General features: G+C 37.4%; 1 protein-coding gene across 3 annotated transcripts in view; it reads left to right on the forward strand.

The window, feature by feature from the left end:
• Nucleotides 1-18,106, forward strand: part of AFF4 (AF4/FMR2 family member 4) — an 89,005-nt gene that overhangs the window by 23,337 nt on the left and 47,562 nt on the right. Inside the window, exons 2-6 of one of the 3 annotated variants that reach the window (XM_032425464.1) lie at nucleotides 2,200-2,291; nucleotides 2,770-2,896; nucleotides 5,292-6,086; nucleotides 7,605-7,649; nucleotides 11,323-11,409. In XM_032425464.1, coding sequence (XP_032281355.1) covers nucleotides 2,774-2,896; nucleotides 5,292-6,086; nucleotides 7,605-7,649; nucleotides 11,323-11,409 — 1,050 coding nt within the window. In that variant the 5' untranslated portion in view covers nucleotides 2,200-2,291; nucleotides 2,770-2,773. The remainder of the gene's footprint in view (nucleotides 1-2,199; nucleotides 2,292-2,769; nucleotides 2,897-5,291; nucleotides 6,087-7,604; nucleotides 7,650-11,322; nucleotides 11,410-18,106) is intronic. The other 2 variants (XM_032425463.1, XM_032425465.1) reach the window with 2 other exon arrangements.

Raw genomic sequence — 18,106 nt, forward strand, 5'->3', positions numbered from 1 at the left:
CAGATTTTGTTTTGTTGTAGCAATTAGCTAATTTTAACCGAATTCTTCTTCAGTATAGTAGTTGCAGATGTCCTGAGGGAAATGCTATGAAATAGGTTTGCCTATACAACAAAGATATACCTCAAACTGACTCATTTAAATTTCATGTTAATTTTAGGGGAGCTCACATTGATTACTGGAATTATTGCTTTGTGGGAAACTTTATCTTAGGCAGATACTAATGTTTAAAGACATGGGAGAAAAATGTGGATCTGATAAATTAGATGTGAAAATAAGGCAGATCAGAAAAAAATTAGAGAATAAGAGCTACAACTGGGATATTGGTTCTTATAAGCAGTCATTTAATTTTGTTCTGCTTCTTGGCAGTCTTGTTAAAAGGAATATTCAGTCAGATGACTTTCATTGTTTAAGAAAAGAGAACACTTTTTTATTGGATTATAGGAGGAATTTTATTGTGGGAATCAGATCTATTTCTACAATAAATGTACAAGTGTTTCTTTTTTTTCTGTAAAGATTTTATTTATTTGACAGAGAAAGGCACAGCGAGAGAGGAAACATAATCAAGGGGAGTGGGAGAGGGAGAAGCAGGCTTCCCACTGAGAAGGGAGCCGGATGCAGGGCTCAATCCCAGGACCCTGGGATCATGATCTGAGCCGAAGGCAGACGCTTAGCGACTGAGCTACCCAGGCGCCCTGTACAAGTGTTTCTTGCATTATTTTAGCACTTTAATTAAATCATAGTTTAAGGAAGGCATTTCTTTTTTTAAGGAATTGAATTTAGGAAATGCAAGGAAATTAGTATTTAATATGCCCCTTAGACTCTTAGGATACAAATAAGTTCATATGCAGTTGCACCATAGTTGCAGAGGTCTATCTGAAACCTGATTGTTAGTGATACACACTTACTAGTTGGTTCAAGTGTACTGGAGGATAATATACGTTCTTTGGTTTCACTCTCTGAATACCAAAGTATAGATATTTTCTAGTATTTATTAAAGAAGGAATCAAAAACTTTTTTAAAAAGATTTATTTATTTATTTTAGTGAGAGAGCGAGCGAGCAAGTGGGGATGGGAATGGGAGGGAGGGGCAGAGAGAGAGTCCCAAGCACAAGTGGGGCCGGATTCATGTACCTGAGCTTGGATGCTCAACCGACTGAGCCACCCAGGCACCCCGAAAGAATCAAATACTTTTTGTGCTTCTGTATGGTGCTAAGTACCAGGGAGACCAAAGAAAGCACATACTATTTCAATACCTCAAAATAGCTTATATTCTTGTCTAAGTTTATTAGAATATTATACAAATAGAAAAAGCTGAATATTCATTTGGAACACTTAGAATATTTTTTAAATATTAATTGCTTTGATAGTACATTTTTACTTTTGAATGTTTACTTGCACTGTTCTAACCACCTAAGAATCCTCAAGAGTATATTGGTTTTGCTGTCCATTCTTTTTTTTTTTTTTTAAGATTTTATTTATTTAAGAAAGAGAGAGTGCACGAGCAGGGTTGGAGGGGGGAGTGAGGAGGGGCAGAAGGAGAGGGAGAAGCAGACTCCGCACTGAGCAGGGAGCCTTACACAGGCCTCAGTCCCAGGACCCTGAGATCGGGACCTGAGCCGAAGGCAGACGCCTACCTGACTGAGCCAGCCAAGCGCCCCTGCTGTCCATTGTGATTTTACAGTTAAAATTTCTTTCCAATCTTGATTTACTTTAATTTTCCGACTAGATTTGATTTATGAATCATAAGGCTAGAAATGCTCTACAAGTATAACCTGGTTTTTTCCTTCAGTCTCCAACAGGGCTCCCTGCGTCCCTGGCCCCTCTTCCCCCCAGACAAAACCAAGATAGATGGTTTACTCTAACTCCAGGGAAGAATGTTGCAGAGTCCCTGGTAATCCCTTATCCCAGGGTTCGACAACCTTTTTCATTATTATCTATTTAACCATAAGTCCCTGCCGCTATAAACAAACTATCTTCTTTAGTTTGTTCTTAGTGAAAATACCATATGCTGTAATGTTTATAGAAATGACACCCTCATTTTCTCCTCCATTCCAAAAGACTTTCTTTTTCAGTACAGTTTCAACTACTATTACTAACCCAAGTTAATTTTAGATTCTATTACTGAAAGCCTCGGTTTTGCCATTTATTGAGGTATTGATTGAAATATTACTGTATTTAGAGCAGAAATGTCGTTTTTTAGGGAATCTAGAGCAACAGCAAAGCTGAGGTCAAACTGCCATAAGGATGGACACCAAGGAAGCTGTGTTTGGGACAAAAAGAAATCAAGATAAGGTAGATGCAAAGTAGAGAAAAGCGCTGGACCCCGGGGGGAGGGAGTGGTAGGTGGGAGCGGGTTTGTGCGCCACTGAAGGCAAAGAGTAGTTAGATTTCTGAAGAGGGGGCCGCAAAAGGCTTGTAGGAATCGTAAGGATTTGGGCTGAAGTACGACCTTCCATCTATCTGAATGTTTAAGTTTTAACTGACTTTTAGCTAGCTGAATACTTAAAAATTGATAAGGTTAAGTGTTTCAATGGGGTGGATCCTAATACTCTGGGCTAGTGTTTACTATCTCAGTAGTTGTGCCAGACACTATTGGTATTAGTTGGTAAAACCATTACCAGTACCCAGCTTCAGCACTAATGCCTGCTGCTACTTGGAAGTCGAAAGGGAATCTCCGAATGAAGCATTAAACTCACAAAATGAGTACAGAGCATTTTAATTTTGATTTTCCTTTTTGTGATTGATACAAAGATTGTGTTTCTCTTCTTAGCAACATGAACCGTGAAGACCGAAATGTGCTGCGTATGAAAGAACGGGAAAGGCGGAATCAGGAAATTCAGCAGGGCGAAGACGCCTTCCCACCTAGCTCTCCTCTCTTTGCCGAGCCATACAAAGTTGTAAGTAGTCCTGTGGATGGTTTTTTACCCCCAACAGTGTGACGTTTTTGCTTTTCAAGTGTTTAAGCTTGAATTTTGATAGTAGAAAAGAGTTACTGTCATATATTCCATTTAACATTTTTCCTTTCCTCTAAATAAGAATGTACATTTTTGGGGTAAACTTGTCATTGGAGTATAACATACATACAGAAAGGTATACAAAACAAGTGTTTTAGCTGAAAGAATTTTCACAACATGAACAACTTTATATAATCAGTACCCAGATCAAGAAACAGTATTATTAGCATCCTAAAGTCATCCTCAAACCCAAATCTCCTCCCTTGCCCCTGTTGCTATCTCATATTCTTGAAAATGTGGTCTGGATTAGCTCAGACATTGATATCTACCATCCCAGGCTCTACCACTAACCCTGGGCAGGCATTTCACCTTTCTGAATTAAATTAAAATTTTGTAAATGGGTATGGATCGTCTACTGTTTCTTAACGTTCTTTTGGGTATAATATAATGTCAAAGACAACTTTTTCAGAGATGCTTTTGTTTCTCCCTTGTTTCTTGCCATTTGCTTACTTAGTTTACTAAATATTTAGATTACTAAATATCAGTGACTGCTACTGTATTTGAATAAATGTGTCTTCAGTATCAGTCCGGTTCCTTTTTCTGTTTTATACTAAATTATCTGACTTTCTTTTTTATGGGCTTAATGAACAATATCCAATTTAGATTAAAAGCTTGTTGTCAGAGATGTTCAGTAAAGTGGGCCAATTGCTATTTTTGTAACTATCATTGTACTTGATTTGGGATTACATAAAACACTGAATGATGTCACTTCTGATGACTAATGTGGCTGTAGTGGCCACAAATGTCTCTAATGTTTGATTTGGTTTTGGCTCATTTGATCTACTCTTACATTTTAAAGGCTTATACTGTGTATGATGGTATTGCAGCAGTAATGGCCATTGTTGGTTTACGGTGTGAGATTGAGAGTGTGTTAGACTTTTTTCTGATGAAATATAAATATAACAACATATTCTAGGTTTACCCTGGTAACATTTGGTGTTTGTAGAAGCTATGAGATCTATAAAAGCCATTTTTTTAAAAGATTTTATTTATTTATTTGAGAGAGAGAAAGAGAGACAGCACAAGCGGGGTGGAGAGGGAGAGGGAGAAGCAGACTCCTCACCAAGCAGGGAGCCCAGCACGGGGCTCGATCCCGGGACCCAGGGTCAGGACCCGAGCTGAAGGCAGACCCTTAACCGACTGAGCTACCCAGACGCCCCATAAAAGCCACTTTTTACAAGTTCTTAAGGATTTTCATTTAAAGGCAGTTACACTGACATCATTTATATGAGTGTAACATGATAACGCGAAACCTGGGGTTTGGGATTAGGGATTAAAGGCATTTCAAAAAAACTCCAGGAGTTTGGTCCAGAATCTTCAAATCATACAACCATTTATTTTGTAATTACATTGTAATGAGTTGGATTTGATTCCTGAACTTGATGTTGTCTACAAATCGCTATATATTTCCCCCTCTTGTTTAATAGGGGTCAGACTGATTTTCAAATAATCTAAAGTCTTATCAGTTCATGCCAACCTCAGAATAAATAGTGGTTCTGTCTTGATTTCCTGTTTAATGCAATCAGTAAGCTTACACTCTTTCATGTTTGTGAATGTGAAAGAGTACTAAAGCTTGTGGATATTTTGGACTTTCTTATTATCCAAGAATGATTTTTAAAACTTACAGTCTGTACCATTGACTTCAAAACTTGGAGTGTTTCTTGCTCAGAATTAATAGAATTAATATTTGAAACTTTATCAGTAGATTTTCCATTCTTAATTTGTTGTTGACTTTTATTAACTTAATTAGTCACAGTAACAGAAGGAATTAAAATTTTTTAAAAGGTCAGTTGGGTATAACATGTTTCATTAAATTTTTATTTCTCCTTTTAACTATAACATTGAACTCCAGGAATAAAATATTTTCCTACATTGCCAAAATAATGAGTGTTGGCTAATTTGCTCACCTAGAACTTAACTATACATAAAGGCCCGTTACTTTTCCTGCTCTTCAAAAGATTTCTACTACTATTTCAGTATATATATATTGGTGAAATTTGGATTTTTTTCCCTCCTGGAATCTTTTGTACATACTTCTCAATATCCTATAGAGTATTTGTGTTTTTGCATGAATGTTTTTCACTTTCGATGCATTTTTTCCACTATAAAAATTATATATCTGGAGTTTGCGTTTGAGATGTTAACCTTAAGGTATGAGATACGAGGCCTCCCTTTGAAAAACCCCTTTGCATTTGAAGTTTGGAAAGTCCATTTATAGAAGCATCTTTTAGTTCCAGTTATACTAATTATATCGTTTTATTTTACAATTTTTTTGTAGACTAGCAAAGAAGATAAGCTATCAAGTCGTATTCAGAGTATGCTTGGAAACTACGATGAAATGAAGGATTTCATAGGAGACAGATCTATACCAAAGCTTGTTGCAATTCCCAAGCCTACAGTACCACCGACAGCAGATGAAAAATCTAACCCGAATTTCTTTGAACAGAGACATGGGACCTCTCATCAGAGTAGCAAATGGACTCCAGTAGGACCTGCACCCAGTACTTCGCAGTCTCAGAAACGGTCCTCAGGCTTGCAGAGTGGACACAGTAGCCAGCGGACCAGTGCAGGTGGCAGTGGGGGCACCAGTAGTAGTGGCCAGAGGCATGACCGTGACTCATACAGCAGTAGTGGAAGCAGTAATCGGAAAAAAAGCCAGCATGGGTCGGAACACTCCAAATCACGCTCTTCCAGCCCTGGAAAACCCCAGGCTGTTTCTTCATTAAGCTCCAGTCATTCCAGGTCTCATGGGAATGATCACCATAGCAAGGACCATCAGCGTTCCAAATCACCTCGGGACCCTGATGCCAACTGGGATTCTCCTTCCCGTGTACCTTTTTCAAGTGGGCAGCATTCAAATCAGTCTTTCCCACCTTCATTGATGTCAAAGTCCAGTTCAATGTTGCAGAAACCCACTGCCTATGTGCGGCCCATGGATGGACAGGAGTCCATGGAACCAAAGCTGTCCTCTGAGCACTACAGCAGCCAATCCCATGGCAACAGCATGACTGAACTGAAGCCCAGTAGCAAAGCACATCTCACCAAGCTGAAAATACCTTCCCAACCATTGGATGTAAGTTACACATTTAGAGCCTTTTTTATTTTTTAATTTATCCATTTATTTTAGACAGAGAGCAGGGGGAGGAGCAGGGGGAAGGAGAGAGAGAACCTCCTGCCACCCCAAGATCTGGACCTGAGCCAAAATCTAGAGTTGGCCACTTAACCGACTGAGCCACCCAGGAGCCCTTTAGAGCTTTTAATATTACGACTCTGTGAAGCAGTTTACTATGAAATTATAATTGAACTTAAATTTTGTCTCAGTTTTAATAAGGCATATATAAGTTTAAAAATAAGACTTGTGATTGACTCCAAAGTGATCAGTAGACCTGTTAGCTTCCCCTGTTGGGCAGTAGAGAAAATGTCATTCACTGTTTTGAAATATTCAGATGACAGTCGTGGAATAAAAGCATGATCTGTGAAATCAGTACCTTAGATTTTATGAAAGAATACGTCTTGTGTTCGTTTAAAAAAATAACTTGTATTCTCATGGTGATACTCATGAATGCAATGTGGGCTGTGGTTCATTGTAGTGAATGTTGGGATTTTGGGGGGGCGTCCGTCAAGATGGTAGTGTTGTATGGTTTGGATGCCATGAGTTTTTTTTCTCTGTTTACACTTAAGGGTTTGAGACAGCTGCTCTAGATTCATAGTGGTGGTTTGAAATTTACAGTATTTATAACTGCATGCCAAAGCATCAGAATAACTAAAGAAATTGAGTATTCGCTGTGAAATAGTTTGTTTTATCTTTTAAAAGAAAAAATTTTAGAAGTAGTCTTTGTACTTTTCGTAGAAGTATGAAAATCATAGTTCATAGCTTAAAACGGTTGTGGAAGGGGTCAAGGGTAGGTGAAATGGTGTTTTAAGAACATTTAGACGTTTTTCCTGTGGCCTTAGGAAACTCATTGTTCATGGCAGTTGTCATCTAATTACTCCTCTGAAGAGAATAGTGAAGTGGTTGTTTGTTCTTTCTTCAAACAACTTGATCCTTGGAGATAGACTTGAGTGCAAACTCTAGCTCTCCAGTTCCTGAGTGTGCTTTAGAATAAACAACTTTGCCATGATTTAAGGAAACTGTGTAAAATGTCCATCATATTCCAGACAAGTATTCTTTCAATAATGCTGGTTTTATTCTGTTTGTTAGTTTATGTGAAGTAATGTATTTCAGTATCATGGTATATTTTGTATATAAATAAACTCAAATTTTTGACAAGCTGCTCCACCTGCAAAATAACATTTAAAAATTTATTTCTAATCTAAGTATAAGAAAGATAAGATTTTTCAAAACTTTTGATAAATACAAAGTTCTTCAAATTGTACAGTTGGTGATTAAAATTTTTTAGAGCTTGAAAAATTTGCATTTAAGGAAATTTGTCAAAAGATTAATTAGTGTTGTGATTTAGAATAGTGGGATCATAAATAGGTCTTTAAATTTAATTTGTTTTCTAATAGTGTTGTTGAATCTGTGCAACAAATAATAAAAATCTAATAATAAATGACCCCAAATCTAATGTGTGTCTCTTTTCCTCTTAAGGCATCTGCTTCTGGTGACGTGAGCTGTGTGGATGAAATTCTTAAAGTAAGTTATTGTTGTTGTTTTAATACTTTCTGTCTTTTTTGTTTATGATCCTCTGCTATCTTCTTGCCCTCTTCCCCCCGATATTTCACAAAGGATCTGGGGCAACAGATTGCTTACATGTGAAACCTCATCATGTCTATAAAAAATAATTGACTCTGTTATGCCTATTTTCATACTTAGTTTCTGAGTCATTTGGTTTGTTTACTACCTGCCCTCGAAGAACTGGTTTTGTTTGTTTTTCATTTTTAAGTAAAACAAATTCCCGTCATAATAGTTTGCCTTGAAAAGAGGAAGAAACCAAATGCAACAGTACTTTCTAAGGCTTATCGGTAATTACCAGTCAAACCGTTTCATTGAAGATAGCTTGCTTTCTAATTCATTTGTACCTACTGGTCAGTTCCTACAATGAAAGACCTCCTCCTAATACAGCTCACTTTGAGTGTTGGATGGAATATGTTTAAAACCGACACATGACCAAAATGTGCATTCCTCTTCTGGGAAAAGAAAAAGTTGTCAGTTGGAAAAAGAGAAGGTCTAGTGGATTAATGAGTGACAGTGAGTGCTCTTGGCTTAGTAGAGAAAAACTGTCCAGAACGTCTTACTTGTACTTTCTGCATAAGCTCCTGATTTTTTTGTGTCTGTACCTGCATTTCACCATGAATCCTCCTTCTGAGAGACTACTTGCATTGCTACTCCCACTCTATTCTCTCCTCCTTTCTTCAGCCCAGCACAGTCTCTCATTTATCTCAGTCATGTTGCTGAAGCTGTTTCTCTAAGCTCATGATCTTTCCCTTCACTGGGGGCTTCATTTGAGTTCTCTGCTCTTTCTGCTGTTCTCAAGAATTTTTAGTTTTTCATTCTAGAAACCTCATTCTTCCTTCCTTGACTGTTATTATGCTTCACTGTTTTTATTTCCATCCACCTTTCTTATCTCTCCTTCTCTGCCTTTTGGGAACCTTGGTGTCTTCTCTGTTCAACATGGGTCTTTTTTCTAGCTTCTCCATTTTTTTCTGCTCCATATTGATTTTCCTCCATTGTTATGGCTTCACCTGTTAACTTTTCAGTCTTTCTCTCCTCCTTGGCCTCCTCTGAATTGTGGTTTGTTCTCTTGCTTCATAGCTATGTGTCCATTTGCGTTTCTCCCTGCTTCTTTAGACTGAACATATCTAAAGGCAGATTTATCAGACTTCCTTCTCTTAGTAGTACCACTGTTCTCCTGTGCTTCTAAGTGTAAAATCCTAATTTTCTCTCATGTTCTATTTAATCACAAAACTGCATGTACAGTTTGAATTTTCCTTGAAAATGCCACTCCTTTATTTCCATTTCTGCCACCTTGAGCTTCAAGAATTGCAATCTACCGTCCTCACTTTGCTCATCTGTCTTCTGTATTGCTACCAGATTCTCTCTTTAATCCATTGTCTTCATAAGTTAATTTCTGTCTTAGACATTTCAGTGGCTCTGTCTCTAATCCCCATAGAAAGAATAGTGTCCAAGTTCAACGTTCTAGACCTTTTTCACAGGCTGGTTCTAACCTCTCTCGCTATTGATTCACTACTTTTGTCAAATTGGTTTCACTAAGCCATACGCTTTCTTGCTCTTTTACCTTTTTAAAGTAAACTTTCGTGAAATATGTTTCTCCTTTGTCTTTAGTCATATACAGATTGTTTTTTCTTAGAATCCCAGGGTAATCCTTCTTTCCCCTGTGTCAGACCATCAGATCACATAACTTTTGAATCTCATATAGCAAAAAAAAGACTCTCCTATAGCATGCATTTTGCAGTTGCCATGTATATGAAAAGTGTAACAGAGCATTTATCTTTTCTCATTGAATCCTCAGAGATGCATGGCATTGTAATGCCTGGTAGAATCTTAGATATTCTCACATTTAATGATCTCTTTGATGATACTGACCATTTAGTCTTCATTTTATATATATAGGGCTTGGCACATGGCCTTGGGTGTAATGGGTGCTCAGTCATTTAATGATGGAGTTAAATAGATTTTCTATAGAAAGTACTTCGGTATTTGAGGTGTAAAATGCCAGCACTGAAAACCTAGAGTGCCCGAGTTTCTGTTTCCTTTCCCTGTATGCAGTGCATAAGGAACTGCAGGTCCAAATTGCCTTCATGTTTTCTTGATCTTTGTAGTCGTACTATTTCTAGGAACTCCATCATAAACTTAAAGAAGAAAATTTTAATCTAAAAATGATAACTGTGTCTTGTAAAAACAAGCAAGATTAATTCATGGTTTACTAATGAAGCACCTGTCATGTATCAAGCTCTTTGGATAACAGTGGTGATAATGATAGTGTTGCACCCTTTGAGCTGACATTCTTGCTGGATATTGGAAATAATCAACTATTCAATATTATTTCAGAAAGTGAAATGCTATTAAAAAATAAAGCATTGTAAGAAGATAAAGAGCAATTAACAGTGCAGGGGGCTGTTTTACAAAGTTCCAGTAGTAGAGACTGTACCAAGTGCCCAGGTCTCTTTCGAAACCCTTCTGTTGTTGTTGCCCAAAGGTAGCCAGAGATTTTTTTTTTTCATATATATTTTTTCATATACAAACATTTACTAGGACATAGACTATGATTTCTGTTTATCACTTAACAGTACGTTGTGGACAACATTTCATATCAGTAGTTAAATTCCTCATTTACTGTCTGCTTGGTGTTCCATTGTGTGGCTATCTGGTAATTTATTTAATTATTCTGTGCTTAGGTTGTTTCCATTTTTGAAGTGTAGGCCCCTTGAATATGTATCTTTACCTAACTGTGTGGGTATAGCTACAGAGTAAATTCCTAAAAGTTAAACCACCCTTACTGTATTTTCTCAGTCTACCTAATGGCTTACTTTGAACTAAATGCCAGAAATAAAACACTCCTTCCTTATTCTAAATCTGATATCTTTCTTTCCCCTGCTCCTGTAACGTACACATTGTGATCTTATCCAAATCTCCACTTGAACATAGTTGGCATGTGATTAAACAGAAGGCATTGAATGAAATCATACTTACAGCCTTGCCTGTCTGTCTTCCTTCTCGTGTGCTTTTGGTATCTCTCTTCTGGTTTCCTCCACCTGACCAAAACTTCCCATCAGCGAATGGGCTCTGCAGCCAGACTTCCTAGGATGAAATTTCGTGTCCATTTGTGTCCACAAATGTGTGGCCTTTAATAAATAACTTCTGTGCTTCAGTTTCATCCTACATAGAGTTAGGATAATAATGGTATCTACCTCCTAATATCATTGTGAGTACTAAATGAGTAACAGACCTGTAAAACAGCACAGTATCTGGCCTATTAAAGGTACACAATAAATGTTAGCTCCTTTTCTTATTATTACCTGCCCCTCCCGCTCTCACAGCATGCTCTTCTTCAGTAGCATTGTACTGTGTACCTTGTATTTGATTACAGGCTTATTTCTGTGATGATTCACAGGTTTCATCATCTTAGCTCCAAGCTCCCTGAAGCCAGGCAGTGGATATTATTTATCTATTTCCTGCCCCATAGTGCCTTGCACACAATTGTGCTTAATTAATATTTATTGATTAAATATGTATACTTTTGGAGGACCTATCATGAAACCAGCATTTATAATACAAATCTGGTTTTTAGCTATGTAATTTTTATCCTTGAACTGGTTGAAAACAAACTGTAATAATTACATTTCAGGAGATGACGCATTCATGGCCTCCCCCTCTAACGGCTATTCATACACCATGCAAAACAGAACCTTCCAAATTTCCTTTTCCAACTAAGGTAAGTAAATAACATGTGTCTTTGATACTGTTAGAAAACTCTAAATGGCTTGACTAAAATCATATGAATTCAAAATTGTCTTGCCATTCTAGTGGGAGACAGACAATAAATATATAAGTTCAAATAGTGATCATTGCTATGAAGAAAATAAAACAAGATAATAGAATCAAGAGCGACTTGGATTAAGAGGTTCTTGAAAAAGCTTTGAAGGCAATCGGGAAGAGAATTAAAAGGCATCAGTGTTTCTTGCAAACTGTTCTAGGCTGCAGGTGGTAAAGGCTTCTCACGCTCTTGCCTGAGGACCCCCCCCTTCCACTGGACATAGCAGCCATACTGATGTGCTGTGGAAAGAGGTTCCTCAGACAACAGTTCCAAGTTCAACTACAATCAGCAGATGTGCTTTTCTTTTTTTTAACATTAATTTATATTTACATGAATAATAGAAGAATATATTCTCCTTGTGGAAGTTTGACCAGGACCTCTAATAATAGCCTTTCTCAGTGTTGCCTCTTCCATCTCACCAGAGCAACTTCCATGCATACCTTTGCAAGTCTTTTCACATGCATTTGCAGACATACATATGTGATCATTATGCATAAGCACTCTCTCTCTGAATTTATTTCTGCCCAGATTTATTGTTCTGGATTTTTAATCAGCAACAGGCCTTAGAGATCATTCTGTGTTACTAAGTGTCATAGATTACATATACAGGTATTTCATTTCTTATATTTGCATCTATAGTATAAATGTATTTTAGTTGAATTATTTCCCTTTGGTATTTAAGTTGTTGCCAAGTTTTCATTTCCATAAACATTGCTTGTGTGGTATCTTTTTCATGCCTTCTTGTGTGCATATGAGTTTCTTTTGTGTAAAGTAAGAAGTAGAATTGTTGAGTATTGAGACGGTATATTTAATACATATTCTCAAATTCCCTCTGTATCAGTTGTACCAGTCAGTACTCCCACTTATATTCCCTCTGATTCCTCACATGCACGTCACCATTTGTTATTTGAAGCACCAGTCTTTTGAGTGCAGAATGGCATTTCATTTCCTAGATTGCTAGTCAGGTTTGTCGTCTTTACACATTGTCATCCGTGTGATTTCTCTGTAGGTGAATTTACTCTGTAGGTGAATCTCTGCTCTTGGGGTTGCATCTTTCACCTAATGAGTTTCAGGAGGATTTCTTTTTGTGTTGTTTTGTTTGAATTCTGGATTCTAATAATTTCTTCTGTGTGCTACAAATACATTGCCCAGTGAGAGTCCTTTTAAGTATTACGGTCTGGAAGATTTTAATTTTGATGAATAAGTAGATCGTTCTCTTCTATGAAGCTTTTACTTTTCAATGTCTTGTTAAAGAAGCATTTTCCTTCCCCAGGATCATAAGCATACCCTCTTATTTTTTACCTTAATGTAATTGCAATTTTGTTTTCTATGCTTATCTTTAGCCCAGTTTATTTTTGTGAATAATGTGAGTTAGGCATGTAACTTTCTGCCTGTATGTGTGCCATCACCCTCTTTTCCTTCAGCCTTAATACACACCTAGTAAATGTACAGTGGAGTTTGGTAGGTGTATGCACCTGTGTAGCCACCAGCCCAGTCAAGAATTAGAATATTTCCGACACCGCCACAGGTCCCCTCATGTTTCTTTGCAGTCTGCCTCACCCCCACCACTGGCCCCTCATAATCACTGATCTGTTTTATGTCACTATAGATAAGTTGTGCTTTTTCTAGAATTTCATGTGAATGGAATCCATACAGTGTATACTCCTTTTGTATATATGTTTACCTTCTTTAGCTCAGCATCTACTTTTGGAATTCTTCCATGTTCATGAATGTATTGGTAATTTGTTCTTTTTTATTCCTGAGTGCCTTTTTATTTGTGTTGTATGAAAATATCAAAATTTGTGTATCCATGTACCTGTTGATTAACATTTGGGTTTTTTCCAGGTTTGGGCTATTAAGAAGAGAGTATCTATAAATATTCACTTATAAGCCTTTGTGTAGACTTAAGTTTTCTTTTTTCAAGGATAAATACTGGGCTATATGGTAAAAAGTAGAATTGCTCAGTCATATGTTGAATTCATGTTAACTTGATACTAAACTAAAACTATTTTCCAGAGCGACTGTGTCATACTCCTACCTCACTCCACTCCATCTGTCAGCAATATATTATAGTTTGATTTGTTCTACATCCTCGTCTACATTTGGTATTGTCAGTCTTATTTAGTTTTAGCCATTTTCCTGGGCACGTAAAGGTTTTATCTCATACTGGCTTCAGTTTGTGATTCCCTGATGACTAATGATGTTGAACCTCTTCTTATGACCTTATTGACCATTCTTCTTTTTTGGATATCAGTTCAAATCTTATGACTCTTGTGTATTATGTGTGTGTGGTGGTGGCAGGACTAGGAGATGTTATTTGTAGTTTTCTCGTCTTTGGTTTTGGTATCAGGGCAGCTCTGGCTCTTTAAAAGGAGCAGGGAAATGTTCTCTTCATTTCTGTTTTCTGAACTCGTTTGTGGAATTTAGTTTTAATTCTTCCTTGAATTTTTCTTTTTTTAAAGATTTTTTTATTTATTTGAGAGAGCAAGAGACAGCAGGACAGAGCATGAGTCGGGGGAGAGGCAGAAAGAGAGGGAGAGGCAGACTCCCTGCTGAACACAGGGCTCCAACCCCGGGACCCTGGGATCATGACCTGAGCCAAAGGCAGACACTTAACCGACTGACCCACCCAGGCACACCTTGAATATTTTAATATACTTCAACAGTGATGCCATTTGGGCCCATACTGTTCTTTATTGGAAGGTATTCAATTATAAATTCAGGGTTTTCATTAGATACAGAGCTATTCAGATTTGCTATTCCTTGTATCAATCTTGTAATTTGTTCATTTCATCTAAGTAGTCAAGTTTATTGGTATAGAGTTATTTATAATATAAATACTTTTAAAGTCTGTAGGATCTCTAGGAAAGTCATTTTTCCCCCTGATATTGGTGATTTGTATTTTCTCTTTTCATTTTCTTTTATTAGTCTAGCTAGAGTTTGGTCATTTTTTTTTTTTTTTTAAGATATTTATTTATTTATTTATTTATTTATTTATTTGACAGAGAGAGAGAGAGAGAGAGCGAGAGCAGGAACACAAGCAGGGGGAGCAGGAGAGGGAGAAGCAGGCTTCCTGCCGAGCAGGGAGCCCGATGCGGGGCTCAATCCCAGGACTCTGGGATCATGACCTGAGCCGAAGGCAGATGCTTAATGACTGAGCCACTCAGGAGCCCCGAGTTTTGTCAGTTTTTTTTTTTTAAAGATTTTATTTATTTATTTGACAGAGAGAGACACAGCGAGAGAGGGAACATAAGCAGGGGGAGTGGGAGAGGGAGAAGCAGGCTTCCCGCCGAGCAGGGAGCCCGATGTGGGGCTCAATCCCAGGAGCCTGGGATCATGACCTGAGCCGAAGGCAGACGCTTAACGACTGAGCCACCCAGGCGCCCCCGAGTTTTGTCAGTTTTATTGATCATTTCCAAAAACCATCTTTTAATTTTTTCAGTTTTCTATTTCTTTGGTTTTTCCTTTATTGTGGTTGTTGTCTTCTTTCTACTTACTGTGGATTTCTTTTTTTTTAAAGATTTTTATTTATTTATTTGACAGAGACACAGCGAGAGAGGGAACACAAGCAGGGGGAGTGGGAGAGGGAGAAGCAGGCTTCCCGCTGAGCAGGGAGCCCGATGCGGGGCTCGATCCCAGGACCCTGGGATCATGACCTGAGCCGAAGGCAGACACTTAATGACTGAGCCACCCAGGCGCCCTACTTACTGTGGGTTTCATTTACTTTCTTTTAACTTCAGATGGAGGCTTAGGTCATTAATCGTAGACATTTCTTGTTTTCTGTATTTAAAACTATCAGTTTCCCTCTGAGCCCAGTTTTAGGTATATCTCACAGATTGTGATATGTTGTGATTTTATTACCATTTAGTGTGTGATATTTCCTTATTCCCTGTGTGACTTCTTCCTTGATCCTTGGAAGCATGTGGTTTCATTTTCAAATATTTGAGGATTTTCCACATATCATTTTATTACTGATTCTAATTTATTTATGTTCTTGTTAGAGAATATAAGCTATAATTTGTTTTTAAAAATTTAATGTTTTATGGCCAGTATATGGACTTCCTTGGTGACTGTTTCATGTACACTAGAATAAGTTTTTTTTTTTTTTAAGATTTTTTAAAGATTTTATTTATTGGGGCACTTGGGTGGCTCAGTCATTAAGCATCTGCCTTTAGCTCAGGTCATGATCCCGGGGTCCTGGGATTGAGCCCCTCATTGGGCTCCCTGGTTGGTGGGAAGCCTGCTTCTCCCTCTCCCACTCCCCCTATTTGTGTTCCCTCTCGCTGTCTCTCTTTCTGTCAAATAAATAAATAAAATCTTTAGGGAAAAAAAGATTTTATTTATTTGAGACAGTGAGAGAGAGAGCGAGAGAGTGAGCACAAGAGGGGAGGAGGGCCCGAGGGAGGGGGAGAGGCAGACCCTCTGCTGAGCAGGGAGCCTGACGTGGGGCTCGATCCCAGGACCTCGAGATCATGACCCGAGCTGAAGGCAGATGCTTAACCGACTGAGCCACCAGAAGCCATAGAATATGTTCTGTATATATTAGATCAAGTTGGTCGAGAGTGATTAGTTGTCTACATTTTAACGGACTTTCTGTTTGTTCTATCAGCTAATGAGAGTGTTGACATCTGCACCTCTGTTGGTGGATTTGTCTATTTCCTCTGTCAGTTTTGTCCACTTGGAGTTCAGGTATTTTGAAGTTTTGTTATTAGGTATGTTTAGGATTGCACTATCTTTCTGATAAATTGATCCCTCTTTTTTTATTATGAGATGTCCATCTTTATATGTGGTATTAATGCTTATTCTGAAGTCTACTTTGTCGGATTTTCATGTAGTCACTCCAGCTTTCTTTTAATTTACTATTAACATGATATAACATTTTCTTTTATTTTTAATCTTTTGGTGGCTTTATATTTAAAGTGAGTTTCTTTTAGGCAGCATATAATTTGGTCTTGGTTTTGCAGTTTGCCAATCTCTAGTATTTAATCTTGGGGTGTTTAAACCATTTTCTTTTAATGTAGTAATTGATATTGTAGGATGTTTTTTTTGTTTTTGTGGGTTTGTTTTTTTTTATATTGTAGGGTTTAAATGTACCATTTGTTATTTGTTTTCTATTTGTCCCAACAGTTCTTTCTTTCTTTGTTCCCTTTCTTGAGATTCTTTTGGATTTTAATAGTATACCTCTTTTTTTTTAATTGTAAAATTAAAGCTTGAGTTTATCAGAAGACTATGAGCATAAGCTCATAGTTCTGGCTTATGAATGCAGGTCCATTCATAATTTTTTTTAGGTGACAGTTTTTTTTGAGATATAATATACACATCATACAGTTCCTTCATTTAAAATGTACAATTTACTGGTTTTTAGTATATTCATAGTTGTGTAACCATCACCACAATTATTTTGGAATATTTTATCACCACAAAAAAAAACCCTATACTATTTAGCAGTCACCCTTCTATGTCCTCCAGCCCCCACCCTGGCCCCAAAGCAGTCACTCATCTGTATTATATCTCTATTGATTTGCCTATTCTGGACATTTCATATAAATCAAATCATACAATATGTGGTCTTTTTTGACTGGATCTTTTACATCTAGTATGATGTTTTAAAGGTTCATTCATGTTATGTTGTCAGTATTTTGTTCCATTTTATGGCTAAATATATCACATTTTGTTTATCTGTTTATCAGTTCATTGACATTTGGGTTGTTTTCAGTTTGGGGCTATTAGGAAAATTGCTACTGTCAACATTAGTGTAGAGACATGTTTTCAGTTCTCTTGGTTTGCTGGGTCATTTAGTAACTGTGGTTAATCTTTTGAGGAACTGCCTGATGGTTTTCCACAGTGTTTGCTACATTTTATCTTCCCACCAGCAGTGCCTGAGAGTTCTAGTTTCTTCAAATCATGGCCAAGTTGTTACCCTTCCTTGGGAATAAAGCTGTTTCAGAGGGTGTGAAGTGGTTTATCATTGTGGTTTTGATATTAATTTCTCTGATGGCTAATGATGTTAGGAATCTTTTCATGGGCTCAGGAGCCTTTGTATATCTTATTTAGAGAGATATCTATCCAGATATTTTGCTGATTTTTAAATTGGGTTATTTGTCTTTTTATCATTAAGTTATAGTGTTTGTATATCTTATAGTCCCTTATCAGATGAATGATTTGCAAAAATTTTCTCCCATACTGTGAGTTGTCTTTTTTGCTTTTTTTTTTTTTTTTTTAAGGTGCACGAGGGGGGAGAGGGGCAGAGAGAGAGGGAGAAGCATGCTCCCCGCTGAGCAGGAAGCCCTGACGCGGGGCTTGATCCCAGGACCCTGGGATCCTGACCTGAGTCGAAGGCAGGTGCTTAACTGACTAAGCCACCAGCTGCCCCTCTTTTTGCTTTCTTGATAGTGTTTTTTAAGGTACACAAATCTTTAATTTTAATGAAGTCCAGTTTATTTTTTGTTGTTGTTTGTGCTTTTGGTGTCATTTCTAAGAAACCATTGCACAATCCAAGGTAATGAGGATTTACATCTATATTTTCTTCATTGAGTTTTATAGTTTTAATTTTTACATTTAGGTCTTTGATCATTTTGAGTTAATTTTTGTATTT

The sequence above is a fragment of the Phoca vitulina genome, unplaced genomic scaffold, assembly GCF_004348235.1.
Source record: "Phoca vitulina isolate PV1807 unplaced genomic scaffold, GSC_HSeal_1.0 scaffold32, whole genome shotgun sequence".
NCBI classification, from domain to species: Eukaryota; Metazoa; Chordata; class Mammalia; order Carnivora; family Phocidae; genus Phoca; species Phoca vitulina.